At 32.1% G+C, this 14,980-nt stretch overlaps 1 protein-coding gene across 3 annotated transcripts in view; it reads left to right on the top strand.

The window, feature by feature from the left end:
* RPS6KA6 (ribosomal protein S6 kinase A6) overlaps nt 1-14,980 on the top strand; it is a 195,891-nt gene that overhangs the window by 94,150 nt on the left and 86,761 nt on the right. For all 3 annotated transcript variants that reach the window (XM_059157144.1, XM_059157145.1, XM_059157146.1), the window contains 3 exons: nt 2,225-2,306; nt 2,974-3,054; nt 4,492-4,571. In XM_059157144.1, coding sequence (XP_059013127.1) covers nt 2,225-2,306; nt 2,974-3,054; nt 4,492-4,571 — 243 coding nt within the window. The remainder of the gene's footprint in view (nt 1-2,224; nt 2,307-2,973; nt 3,055-4,491; nt 4,572-14,980) is intronic.

The following is a 14,980-nucleotide window of genomic DNA, read 5'->3' as shown; positions in this document are numbered from 1 at the left end:
CTTTACCTCTTTTGTTAAGTTTATTCCTAGGTATCTTATGGTTTTTGTGCAATTGTAAAGGGGATTGATTCCTTGATTTCTCTTTCTGCTTCATCATTATTGGTGTGGAGATATGCAACAGTTTTCCATATGTTGATTTTGTATCCTATGACTCTACTGAACTTGTTTATCTAGTAGTTTTTTGGTGGAGCTTTTAGATTTTCTATATAGAGTATCAAGTCATCTGCAAGTAGTGAAAGTTTGATTTTTTTGCTGATTTGGATGCCTTTTTATTTCTTTGTGTTGTCTGATTGTTGTGGCCAGGACTTCCAATACTAAATTAAATAACAGTGGTGAGAGTGGACAACTCTGTCTTGTTCCTGGCGGTAGAGGAAAGTTCTCAGATTTTTCCCCATTAAGGATAATATTAACTGTTGATTTTTCATATATGACCTTTATGATTTTGAGGTATGTTCCTTCTAATCCTACTTTGTTGGGGGTTTTATCATGAATGGATATTGTACTTCATCAAATGCTTTTTTCGCATCTCTTGAAATGATCATGTTGTTTTTAACCTTTTTTTAAAATTAATCATTGTTAAGTAATCTCTGCACCCAATGTGGGGCATAAATTTACCACCCTAAAATCAAGAGTCACATGTTCTACCAACTGAGCAAGACAGGTACTCCTGATTTTTTTAACCTGTTGTGGATTCGTTTTACTAGTATTTTAGTGCGAATTTTTACATCTGTGTTTATCTGCGATATTGGCCTGTATGGATTTTTAGTGATGTCTTTATCTGGTTTTGGTATCAGGGTAATGTGGGCCTCATAGAATGAATTTGGAAGTTTTCCTTCCTTTTCTATTTTTTGGAATAGTTTGAGAGGCATATATATTAGCTTGTCTTTAAATATTTATTAGAATTCGCCTATGAAGCCATCTGGTCCTGGACTTTGGGTTGCTGGGATTTTTTTGATTACTGATTCAATTTCATTGTTGGTAATCGATCTGTTCAAATTTTCTATTTCTTCTTGATTCAGTTTTTTGTTGTTGTTGTTCTAGGAATTTATCCCTTTCTTCCAGATTGTCTAATTTGTTTGCATAGTTTACCATAATAATCTGTTACAATTGTTTATATTTCTGTGGTAGTGGTTGTTATTTCTCCTCTATCATTTGTGATTTTTTTTTTTAAATTTGGGCTCTTTTTCTTCTCTTTTTTATAAGTCTGGCTAGAGGTTTATCAATTTTAATAATTTTTTTCAAAGAAGAAGCTCCTGGTTTCATTGATCTGTTGTATTATTTTTTTGTTGTTGTTTAATTTCTATATCTTTTATTTCAAAGTAGTGAGCAACTTTTACTAACTTTTAAGAATGAAACATCCCGGGGCACCTGGGTGGCTCAATGGGTTAAAGCCTCTGCCTTCAGCTCTGGTCATGATCTCAGGGTCCTGGGATCAAGCCCCATATCAAGCTCTCTGCTCAGTGGGGAGCTACTTCCCTTCCTCTCTCTCTGTGGGTCTCTCTGCCTACTTGTGATCTCTGTCTGTCGAATAAATAAAATCTTAAAAAAAAAAAAAATGAAACCCCTTTACTAATAAAAATCTCCTATAAAATTTTAATCCATTTGTATTTATTTTCATGACTGAGGCTTTTTAAAAACTGTTTTTAATGAGTCATAATCTTAGTTTGAATATATGAGGTAATATTACTCAAGTTTGCTCAATAATCTTAAAGAGTTTAATTTGTTTATTGTGATAATTTGCCATCTTGATTCTTCAACCTGGCAGACAGACCTAATTGCCTCTGATTTCTTATTAGAACATAAAATACCGGTAACTTCTAAAATGGACCAGTAAGGAAGTAGAAATGAAGGTATAAAATTAACAGTCATTATATTTCTTTGGTCTTTAAAGGTAACAAAAAGATGCTTGGGTCTTCAAAGTAGTTCTCTTAGATCAAATTGCCTTTCATTATGTTGCTTATCTCATACAACACAAACTTCTTAAAGTCAGGATCATGTCATCTACTTTAAAAATTTTCTTTCCTACAGTAGTATGTATGGTAGTGTGATTTAGTAAATGAATGAAAATGAGCAAACATTAACCAAGAGTGTAATTTATAAAAGAAAGGTATATATTTATAAAATTAGAGAAAATGCATGGACTTACATATATGTGTGTGCTAATGTGTATGGCAAGAATGTCTTCAAATATGAATTTTACTTTAAAAAAAAATTTCTCTGTTAGGTTTTTCTTGTTCGGAAGAAGACCGGTCCTGATGCTGGGCAGCTCTATGCAATGAAGGTGTTAAAAAAAGCTTCTTTAAAAGGTAGAAAATTACAAAACTTATTAAAATAGAATTTGATAAAGCTTGTTTTAAGAAATGTGCTTTGTATTGCTTGTATAAGTTGAGTAGACTTAGTTTCCTTTAAACATTAGTAAGTGTTACAATTTTCTAGCCTGCAAGTGACATTTCTATGTTTGATATTTGCATATGCTCTAATTTAGTGAGACTGTACCCCGGCAAAAATTTAGTTGTATAAAACGTCACACATTTTATTTAACATAAAGTGAACTTATTTTAATAAGCTATATACTTTTATTTTAAGATTCTTATTTTTTTCTGTTCCATCTATGTTGATTTTGAATATTGAAAAAACACAAGCACCTGGGTACACTTACATACACCATCTTCTAGGCTGTCATAGAAATAACACTGTGCTCAGTTTTAATCAGTAAACTCATTTGAACAATTGGAGACCAATACATAATAAACACATATTAGCCAAATATCTGTTTATGTCACTTCAATCCATCTAGATCTAAACAATTTGTTGGCTTTCTGAGAATATGGTAATTACTGTCTTGGAATATATAGATTGCATATTTAAACACAATGTTATATTTTCACATTTTTGTGGGGTGAATTATTGATGAGATCTCTACTGAAATATTATATAGAAGAGTAATATATTCTACCCTTCTATGATTTTTAGTCCGAGACAGAGTTCGGACAAAGATGGAAAGGGATATACTGGTGGAAGTAAATCATCCATTTATTGTCAAATTACACTATGGTATGTAATTTTTTAAAAATTTATAGAATTAGAGAATTAAGATTTCCTTTCAAACAATAATATAACAGAGAATAAATACTTCAGAATGATTTAATATACTCAATTATATAAAATATATTTATCTGAAATAAGAATAAGAATCAGTATCCAATTTTGAATTGTGTTTTCTGTACCTATTGGTTAATTTGTCTAAGGTATTAAGATAGTATCTTCTGGTTACTTGTCTGGTAGTATTTCTTGACTCTGCTAGTCTGTACCTTTAATGATCTGATGTTTGGATATGTTCCTATTACATGTTCATAATGAGCATATTAATTTATTTACTAGCTTTTGAAGAGGACCATGTGGTTATATTAGTCCATTTGATTTATTCTTTCTTATATTTGGGGGAAGAGGAATACTAATAAGAAGCAGTAAATGTAATGGAAAGAGCATGCGTTTGGAGTCAGACAGCTCAGAGTTTGAATCATGGTTCCATTGATAATTTAATACATGCATGAGATTGTGAAGTGTGGCCTTCCTGGAGAATTCAAAGGTATACACATGATTAAATCACTGATCTATTCTATGATGTCATGTTAAGTTTTCAGTATTTAAAAAAGTAGCAGCTATTGACTTTATTCTTAGGAAATTTTGAAAAATAATGCACTGAAATATGTACTAAATTATTTGTATAAAAAATCTTAAAAAAATGTCCACCCATTATTCTTTCACTCCTTGTTACCCCAAATGGAAAGTAGTAGTATCTAATGTCCCACTTCCTTGAATCACCAGGATGGCATTACATTTATCAGAAAATACCAATTGTGTGCAAAATACTCCATTGAATGCAATAGGCTCTAGAGGTGAAACAGTCTCTGACTCAAAAAAACTTCTAATCTATTGAAACACAGACATGTAAACAAATTAATTGTGCAAATCAAAATGGAGTGAGTGCCATAAGAGAGACATAAATTTAAAAAAATGAAATCTCAAAAGTAGTAGCAAGTAATTCTTACAGAGAAGAGGGTAAGGATGCTATGAAATGTGAAAAGAGAGAAATCCTTTAATAGAGGAAAGCTTGATGGAGGAGGTGGCATTTTTCTTGAACTTGAAAGAATTAGTAGATTTTCAGTAGGTAGGGAGGTGGAGTTCTGGCAGTTAGCAGTAGAGCATGATGCTCCATAAATCAGGACGATGGTGGTGGTAGAAGTTTCTGAGGAACCACATGGAAAGTTGATTATGTTCTAGGAAGGGATTTACAGCTATTTCAATACCAAATTCAATTTTGAGATAATATTATCCAATAACATTGGACCATATGAATAAATGGTTAATTCCTTTATAATATTTATTGATAAAACTCTAAACATATATATTAATTAAAAATTATACTAAGGTTGTTAAGCCTTTAAGATTCTGTTAATGTTCTGTTACTACATCCTAATTTGTAATTAGCCTTTCAGACTGAAGGGAAGCTGTATTTAATACTGGATTTTCTCAGGGGAGGAGATGTCTTCACAAGATTATCCAAAGAGGTGGGTATCTGTTTGTAAATTTTTACCATATTTTTATTGAAAAAAAACCTAAGAAAAATCATTTGTGTTCTACCAATTAATTTTTTCTATAGAAATTTTAAATAATTATTGTTAGTTTCACTGCATACTCTTTTGTTGATGTGGCAGTTAATGGCATTTTCTGTCTGCCTATCATTTAGACTATCTGAGTGTGTTACTCATTATTCCTTTAGGCACAAGATCAGAGTAAATAACTGGATCAAGTAGATGGGGCAAACCTAGGATTTTGGCTACTCAAGCTACCAGAATTCTTCTGGGAGCAGTGTTCAATGTATTCTAAAACAGCTTTATGAAGGTATTAATTGACATACAGTGGATTGCACATTTTAGAGTACATACTTTGATAAAATTTGACATTTGGATATACCTGTGAAACTGTCATCACAATCAAGATAGTAAGATTATCCATCACCCCCAGCCATTTCCTGTGCACCTTTGTAATGCCTCCCTTCTGCCCTGCCCCTACTGAATCTGCTTTCTGTGATTATTGAATTTATATTTTCTAGGACTTTATATAAATGGAATCATATAGTATCCATTTTCTGTATAGCTTATTTAACTCAGAATAATTATTTTGAGATTTAGCCATGGTGTTGTATGAATCAGTGGTTAATTCACTTTTATTGCTGAACAGTATTCCACTGTATGGATACAGTGCCATTTGTTTATGCATTAACTTACTGATGGGTATTTGGGTTGTTTGTAGTCTTTGGGTATTACTAATAGAGCTGCTACAAAAACTCATGCACGAATGATTGTATGGACATATGTTTTCATTTTCATGGCTATGTTTTCATTTTTGATGATTAGATACCTAGGAGTATAATGACTGGGCTATTTCGTATGTGTATGTTTTTAAACTTATTTTATTGTTTTCTAAGGTAGGATTGTAATTTTTACATTCCCAGCAGCCACGTGTGAGAGTTTTAGTTGCTCTACATCCTTGCCAACCCTTAATATGGTCAGTAGTCTTGTTATGATTTGGGGCATAATTGTGTAGCTGCACCTATTGTGGTTTTGAATTGCATAATCCGAATGACTAATGATGTTGAGCATCTTCTCATGCACTTATTCAGCATCTGTCTTTGATAAAATATTTGTTTAAATCTTTGGCTCATTTTGTATTAAGTTGTATGCTTTCTGAGTTTTGAAAGTATACATTTTGGATGGTAAGTCCTTTCTCATATATGTTGCTTGCAAATGTTTTCTTCTGGTCTGTGGTTTGTCTTTTTGTTCTCTTTAATACTGCCTTTCAAAAGCAGTTCTTGATTTTGATGAATTCCAACTTATTTTTTTTTCTTTTATGAATTTGTTGTCCTATATAAAGAATATTTGCCTAATCTCAGGTCACATAGATTTTCTATGTTTTTTTTAGACATTTTTAAAATTTTGCATTTAAGTTTATAATCCATTTTGAGTTTATTTTAGTGTATGGTGACAGGTATGTGTTGAAGTCCTTTTCTTTCTTTCTGTCTTTCTTTCTTCTTTTCCATATACATATCCCAGTGTGCTAACATGGTGATTAAGTCTATGCTTTCTTCATTGAATCACCTTGCATTTTTGTTGCTTACCAATTGACCATGGATGTGAAGGTCTATTTCTGGACATTCTGTTTTGTTCATTGATCTATTTGTTTATCTCTATTTCACTGCTACTTGATTTCTTAATTACCGTACCCTTATAATATGTCTTAAAGTAAGTTAGTGCAAATCCTTGAGCTTTGCTCTTCTTTTTCAAAGTTGTTTTGCCTCTTCTGGGTCCTTTGTATTTCCATATCAATTTTAAAATCAGCGTTTCACTTTCTATAAAAAAGCTTGCTGGTATTTTCATTGGCATTGCATTGAATCTATAGGTTAATTTGCAGATAATTGCCATTTTCACGACACTGAGTCATCAATCCTTGAATGTGACTTTTTTCTCCAGTTTTTGAGTCTCCTTTAATCTCTCTCAGCAATGTCTGGTCTGTATAGGTCTTGCACATTTTTTATCAGATTTATCTCTAAGTATTTCCTTTTATAAAATGACATTGTAAATGGAATTGCTTTCTTTAAGTTCATTTTCAAGTTGGATGAAAATACAGTTGGTTTTTTTTTTCATATTGTATTTGTCTCCCACAATTTAACTTATTTATTACACCTAATAGTGTTTTTTAGTAGATTCCATAGAATTTTCTATTTATAACCTACTAACAAGGAATTTTTGCTTTTTTTTCTTTATGAAAATAATTTTTTTCTTTTATTTGTCCTTGTTGCAGTGGTTTGACTCTCCAGTCTCCAGACCTTCTTGCCTTATTTCTTTTAGTTATTTCTAATCACAGGGGGGAATAACATCATTTTAGCATAAATTACAAAGTTCAGTATAGGTCTTTTTACATGTTCTTTATCAGGTTGTGCAAGTTCTCTTCGGTTGCTAGTTTATTTCATTTTTATCAGGTATGTACATTAGGTTTGTAATATTCTTTTAGTGTAATTATTGAGATATTATGTTTTTTCTTCTTTAATCTTTTCACAGGTGAATTACATTGATTTATTGTCAAATGTTGAAGCAGTCTTGATTATGGATGAATCCCCCAAGTAGACATAGGGTATTATCTTTTTTACATATTGGTGGAAGATATTTCCTAAATTTTTTTCAGATTTTTATATTTATTTTTATGAGGGATATTTGACTTTAGATTTCTTATATATTTTATGTCTAGTTTTAATGCCAGAACAATTCTGGTTTTATAGAATGAGTGTTTTCTCCTGTTGAGTTTTCTAGAAGAATTCATTGTAAAACTCTTATTAAATGATTGGTAGAATTCACCAGTGAAGCTATCTGGGCCTGAAGTTTTTTAATAGTGAGGTGTTTTGACTACAATTTCAATTTATTTAAGAGACTTGTAGGTATGTAGTTTATCTTTCTTTTTTGAGTGAACTTTGTTATCTTGTGTCTTTTAAGGAATTTAATGTATTAACAAATTTATCAAATTCATTGACATGAAATTGTTCATAATAGTCCCTTAATTATCCTTTTTATAGCAGTAGAAACATTATTGATATTTGTATCATTCCTGATGTTGGTATTTTGTATCTTTTCTCTTTTTTATCTTGCTTAGCTTTGCTTGAGGTTTATTAATTTCTCTTATTTTTTCTCAAAACCAACTGACTCTTGGTTTCATTGATTTTTTTTCTATTGTTGTTTCCATTTTTATTTCATTGTTATCCACTTTCATTTGTATTACTTCATTTTTTCTGCTTACTTTATGTTTCACTAACTTTTCTGGTTTTTAAAATGGAAGCTGAAATTATTGATTTGAGACCTTTCATCTTTCCTAACATGGATGTATAGTGTTATAACTATCCTTCTAAATACTGTTTTAGCATTATCCCATAAATTTTGATATATGTTTTAATTTTCCCTCAGGTCTGCATACTCTAATTTCCAGATAACTTTCTCTTATTGATTTCTAATTTAATTTCATTTAATTTAATTTAATTTCATAAACCATAGTTTATATTACTTGAATTCCCTTAAATTCACTTATAATTATTTTATGATCCAGAATATAATGTACCTTAGTAAATATTCCATGTGTGCTTGAGAGGAATATGTATTTTGATTTTGCATGGTGGAAGGTTCTATAAATGCCAATTAGATTGTTGGCTGACAGTAATATTAAGTCAACTACATTCTTCCTAAGTTTTTGCCTACATATTCTGTAAACTTTTGAGATATAGAAATTTAAACCTTTGATTATAATTATGGATTTATCTATTTTTTCTTGAATTTATTTTAATTTTTGCTTCATGTAATTCGAAGTTCTGTTAAGTGTGCAAAGTTTTAAGATTTTCATTTATCCTTGATAAATTAACCTGTTTTTATTACAAGATGACTTATTTTAACACTGCTAATGTTCTTTGCTTTGAAATCTTCTTTGATATTAATACAATCATCCAAGCTTTTTTATTGGTTTACCCTGATATATTGTTTTTCATGTTTTCATTTAACCTGTTTCTGTCTTCATATTTAATGTGCAATACTTGAGGCGGTACTTAAGGACAACATAATTGTCCTTGCTTTTTATCCAATCTGAAAATCTGTGCCTTTTAATTTGGGTATTAGACCTGTTACATTTAATATTGATATGGCTGGGTTTAAATCTCCAATTTTGCTGTTTGTGTGGGTTGGTTTTTTTTTGTCCCATCTCTTCTTTACTTTGTTCCTCTTTTTCTGCATTATTTTTAATTGATATATAATCGATGTACAACTTTATGTTAGTTTTAGGTGTATAATAAAATGATTTGATACTTCTATACACTGAAAATTGATCACCACAGTAAATCTAATTACCACCTGTCACCACAAAAAGTTACAAGATTTTTTTTTCTTGTGATGAGAAATTTTAACATCTATTCTTGTGGCATCTGTAAATATACACTGCAGTACTATTGACTAGTCACGATGCTGCATGCCACATACCCATGACCTATTCATGTATCACAACTGAAGTTTGTACCTACTAACCCCTGCATTTCCCCCACCCATCAACCATCCTCCCCTAGGCAGCCACCACTATGTTCTCCATATCCATGACTTTTATTTGTTTGTTTCATTTTTTAGATTACATATATAAGTGAGATAATATGGTATTTGTCTATGACTTATTTCACTTAGCATAACACATTCAGGGGCCAACCATTTTGTTACAAAAGACAAGATTTCCTTCTTTTATACGGCTAAATAATATTCCACTGTGTGTGTGTGTGTGTGTGTGTGTGTGTGTGTGTGTGTATGTGTGTATTTGTATGCTGTATCTTCTTAATCCATTCATACATCAGTGGACACATGATTTACATATATGGCCATTGTAAATAATGCTGCAGTGAACATAACAGGTTAGTGTTTCTGTTTCCCTTGCATAAATATCTAGTCCTAGAATTGCTAAATCATATAATACTTCTAATTTTAATTTTTTTAGGAAACTTCGTATACTGGTTTGCATACTAGCTCTACCAATTTACTGTACTACCAGTAGTGCTTGTGTTCCATTTTCTCCACATCCTCCTCAAGACTTACTATTTCTTGTCTTTTTGATGATAGGCTTTCTAATAGATGTGAAGTGATAACTCACCGTGGGTTTGATTTTTATTTCCCTGATGATTAGTGATATCTCCTTTGAAAATATGTCTACTCAGATCCTCTGCTCTTTTTTTTTTTAATTGAATTGTTCGATTGTTTTTGGTGATGAGTTGCAGGATTTCTTTATATATTTTGGATAGGAATACCTTATCAGATATGTGACTTGAAAATGTTTTCTTCCATTTAGTACATTGCCTTTTCATTCCATTGATGTTTTTCTTTTCTTTTTAGTTTGATGTGGTCCCACTTGTTTATTTTTATTTTTGTTACCTTTGCTTTCAGATCAGTTAAAAAATCAAGACTGTCAAGTAATTTACTTCCTAAGTTTTCTTCCAGGAGTTTTATGGTTTCAGGTCCTATATTTAACTCTTTGATCCATTTTGAGTTAATTTTTGTGTATGGTAAAGGATAATTGTATAGTTCCATTCTTTTCATGTGGCTGTCCAGTTTACCCAATTCCACTTTTTTTTTCCAATTCCATTTATTAAAGAGACTATTTCACCCCTTGTGTTTACTTATGTCCTTTGTCATAAAATAATTGACTGTATATGTGTGGGTTAATTTCTGGGCCTTTAGTTCTGTTCTGTTGAGGTATATGTCTGTATTTATGCCAATATCATACTGTTTTGATTAGTATAGCTTTGTAATATAGTTTCAAATCAAGGGGCTTGATGACTACAACTTTTATTTTTTTCTTTTTCAAGACTGGTTTGGCTATTTGGGGTCTTTTATGATTCCAAACAGATTTTAGAATTGTCCGTTCTATATTTTTTGAATAATGCCACTGGAATTTTGGTAGGGATTGCATTGAATTTGTACATTTTTTGATAATATGGACATTTTAACAATATTAATTCTTCCAGTCCGTAAGTTTGGAATATTTTTCCATGTATTTATGTCTTTTACAGTTATTTTCATCAGCGTTTTATGGTTTGTATAGATTTTTCACTTCTTTGGTTAAGTTTATAGCTAGATATTTTATTCTTTTTAATTCTAATTTTTTTATTATGTTCAATTAGGCAACATATAATACATCTTTCATTTTTGATGTAGTGTTCAGTGATTCGTTAGTTTCATATATAATGTAAATGGATACTTTTCTTAATTTCTGTTTCTTTTTTTTTTTTTTTAAAGATTTTATTTATTTATTTGACAGAGAGAAATCACAAGTAGATGGAGAGGCAGGCAGAGAGAGAGAGAGGGAAGCAGACTCTCCGCTGAGCAGAGAGCCCGATGCGGGACTCGATCCCAGGACTCCGAGATCATGACCTGAGCCGAAGGCAGCGGCTTAACCCACTGAGCCACCCAGGCGCCCCTTAATTTCTGTTTCTGATAGTTCATTATTAGTTTATAAAAATGCAAATCCATGTTGATTTTGTTCCTTGCAAGGTTACTGACTTTGTTGATTAGTTCTAACAGTTTTTTTTTAATGGAGCTGTCTGTGTTTTCTATACACAAAATGATGGTGTCTGCAAATAGTGACAGTTTTACTTCTTCCCAATTTAGATGCCTTTTTATTTCTTTTTCTTGCCTGATTGCTCTGCTTGGATTTCTAATACCTGTGTGGAATAAAAGTGGAGATAGTGGACATTCTTATCTTATTCTTGATCTTAGAAAGCTTTTCATTGTTAAGTATGATGTTAGCTGTGGACTTACTATGTTGAGGTATGCTCCCTATACACCGACATTTTTGAGATGTTTCACCTAAATGGATGTTGAATTTTGTCATGCTTTTTGTGCATCTAGTGACGTGATCATATAATTTTTATCTTTTACACAGTTAATATGAGGTATCATGTTGTTTGATTTGTGGAAGTGGAATCTTTGTTATATCCCTGTAATAAATCCCACTCCATCATGAGATATACTAATTTTAATGAATTTTTTAATTTGTTTACCAATATTTTGTTGAGAATTTTTGTATCTATGTTTATCAAGGATATCTGTTTTTCTTTTGCTTCCTTTTGGTTTCTTAGTGTCTTTGTATGATTTTGTTACCAGGATAATGCTGACAGCATGAAATGACTTTGGAAACTTTGCCTACACTTCAATATTTTGGAAATAGTTCTAGGATAGGTATTATCTCTCTTTAAATGTTTTGTAGAAATCACCTGTCAAGGTATCTGGCTTTGTTTGTTGAGAATTTTTTTTAATTAATTTATTTTTTTCAGCGTAACAGTATTCATTGTTTTCGCACCACACCCAGTGTTCCATGCAATCCGTGCCCTCTTTAATACCCACCACCTGATTCCCCCAACCTTCCATCCCCCGCCCCTTCACAACCCTCAGGTTGTTTTTCAGAGTCCATAGTCTCTCATGGTTCACCTCTCCTTCCAATTTCCCTCAATTCCCTTCTCCTGAGAATAATTTTTTTTAATATATAAATGAAAGTTTTATTTTTACAAATTGGTTTGTTCCGATTTTTTCTTTCTTCTTGATCTAGGCTTAGATTATGAAAGGATTCCAGAAGTTTACCATTTCTTCTAGGTAGTCTAATCTCTTGGCTTATAATTATTCATAGCAGCCTTTTATAATGTTCCATATTTCTGTGTTAACAGTTGTAATATCTCCTTCATTTCCTTTTTTGTTTTTCTTTTTTGTTCTGTTTCTGTTCTTGTATTTTTTATTTTATTGTGTTCAAATTCAATTAATTAATATGTAATATATCATTAGTTTCAAAGCTAGAGTTCAGTAATTCATCAGTTGAATGTAATATCCAGTGCTCATTATATTCACATGCCCTCCTTAATGTCAACCACCCAGTTACCCCTTCCCCCTACTCACGCCCTCCAGAAAACCTCAGTTTGTTTCCTATAATTGAGTCCTCAGGCTTTTTCTCCCTCTCTAATTTAATATTATTTAATTTTCCCTCCTTTCCACTGTGATCCTCTGTTTTGCTCTATAAATTCCACATATGAGTGTAATTGTATGAAAATTGTCTTTCTCTGATTTTTTTGCTTAGCATAATACCCTCTAGTTTGTATCCTTTCAGTAAATACCTAGTAGTGCAGTTGCTGGGTCATACAGAAGCTCAATTTTTAATTATTTGAGGATTCTTCATGCTGTTTCCAGAGTGGCTGTACTAGCTTCCTTTCCAATAGCAGTGTAATAGGATTCCCCTTTCTCTTACATCCTCGCTAATGTCTGTAATGACAGACTTGTTAATTTTAGCCATGCTACCCAGTGTGAGGTGGTATCCCATTGTGGTTTTGATTTATAGTTCCCTGAAGCCATGTAATGTGGAGCATTGTTTTCATGTGTCTGTTGGCCATTTGTATGTCTTCTCTGGAGAAATGTCTGTTCATGTCAGTTGTCCATTTCTTGACAGGATTATTTGTTTTTCTGGGTGTTGAGTTTGTAAGTTCTTTTACATCTCAGATACTTGCCTGTTATTTGAGGAGATATTTCAAGTATCTTCTCCCATTCTGTAGTTTGTCTTTTGATTTAGTCAACTGTTTCCTTCACTGTGCAAAAGCTTTTTATCTTGATGAAGACCCAACAATTCATTTTTGCTTGTTTCCCTAGCCTTTGGAGATGTGTCTAGCAAGAAGTTGTTGTGGCCAAGGTCAAAGAGATTGCTGCCTGTGTTCTCCTCTAGGATCATGATAGATTCCTGTCTCACATTTAGGTCTTTTATGCATTTTGAGTTTATTTTTCTGTATGGTATAAGATAATGGGCCAGTCTCATTCTTCAATGTGTGGCTATCCAGTTTTCCCAGCACCATTTGTTGAAGAGAATGTCTTTTTTCCATTGGATATTCTTTCCTGTTTTGTCAAAGATCAGTTAACTATAGGGGGCACCTGGGTGGCTCAGTGGGTTAAGTTTCTGCCTTCAGCTCAGGTCACGATCTCAGGGTCCTGGGATCAAGCCCTGCATCGGGCTCTCTGCTCTGCAAGGGAGCCTGCTTCCTCCTCTCTCTTTTCTTGCCTCTCTGCCTACTTGTGATCTCTCTCTCTCTGTCAAATAAATAAATAAATAAAATCTTCAAAAAAAAAAAGATTAGTTAATTATAGAGTTGAGGGACCATTTCTGTGTTCTCTATTCTGTTCCATTGATCTATGTGTCTGTTTTTGTTCCAGTACAATACTCTCTTGATGACTGGAGCTTTGTAATATAGCTTGATGTCTGCCATTGTGATGCCACCAGCTTTGGTTTTCTTTTTCAACATTCATTTGGCTGTTCGGGGTGTTTTCCTGTTTCATACAAATTGTAGCATTATTTGTTCCAGCTCTGTGAAAAATGTAGATTTCTTAAATTTAAATTCAATTAGCCAGCATATAGTACATCATTACTTTCAGATATAGTGTTCAATAATTCATCAGTTGCATATAACACCCAGTGCTCATCACATTGTGTGCCGTTTTTAATGCCTATGACCTAGCTTGTAGATGGTATTTTGATAGGGTTTGAACTGAATGTGTAGATTGCTCTAGGTAGCATAGACATTTTAAAAATATTTGTTCTTCCTATCCATGAGCATGGAATGTTTTTACATTTCTTTGTGTTTTCCTCAATTTCTTTCACAAGTATTCCGTATTTTTCAGAATATGGATTCTTTACTTCTTTGGTTAGATTTATTCCCAAGTATCATATGGTGTTTGGTACAATTGTAAATAGGATCAATTCATTGATTTCTATTTTTTGTCTCATTGTTATTGTGTAACAATGCAATTAATTCCTTGCATTGATTTTATGTCCTACCACTTTTATGACTTCCCATGTGAGATATAGCAATTTTTATGTTGACTTCTGAGTGTTCCACATAGAGTATCATGTCATCTGGGAATAGTGAAATTTTGACTTCTTCTTTGCCACTATGGATGATGACTTTTATGATATTGAGGTATTTTCCTTCTATCCCTACACTGTGGAGAGTTTTAATCAAGAAAGGATGCTGTATTTCATCAAATGCTATTTCTGAATCAATTGAGAGTATCACATAACTCTTGTCCTTTCTTTTATTAATGTAATGTGTCATGTTGATTGATTTGTGAATGTTGAATGTGAATGTGAATAAATAAATGCAAAATTTCTTTTTGTTAAGTCTGACAAGGGGGTTAGCGGTCTTACTAATTCTTTCAAATAACCAGCTCCTAGTTTCATTGATCTGTTCTACAGTTCTCACTGTTGAATCAAATGATCAATCAAATCTCATTGATTTTTACTCTAATCTTTATTGTTTATTTCCTCTGGCTTGGTTTGGTGTATTTTTCCAACTCCTTAAATATGATAGTAGCTTGTGTATTTG

This window comes from Mustela lutreola, chromosome X (assembly GCF_030435805.1).
Source record: "Mustela lutreola isolate mMusLut2 chromosome X, mMusLut2.pri, whole genome shotgun sequence".
Lineage (NCBI taxonomy): Eukaryota > Metazoa > Chordata > Mammalia > Carnivora > Mustelidae > Mustela > Mustela lutreola.
The sequence above is the reverse complement of the archived record's forward strand: the minus strand, read 5'-3'. Positions and strand labels throughout refer to the sequence as shown.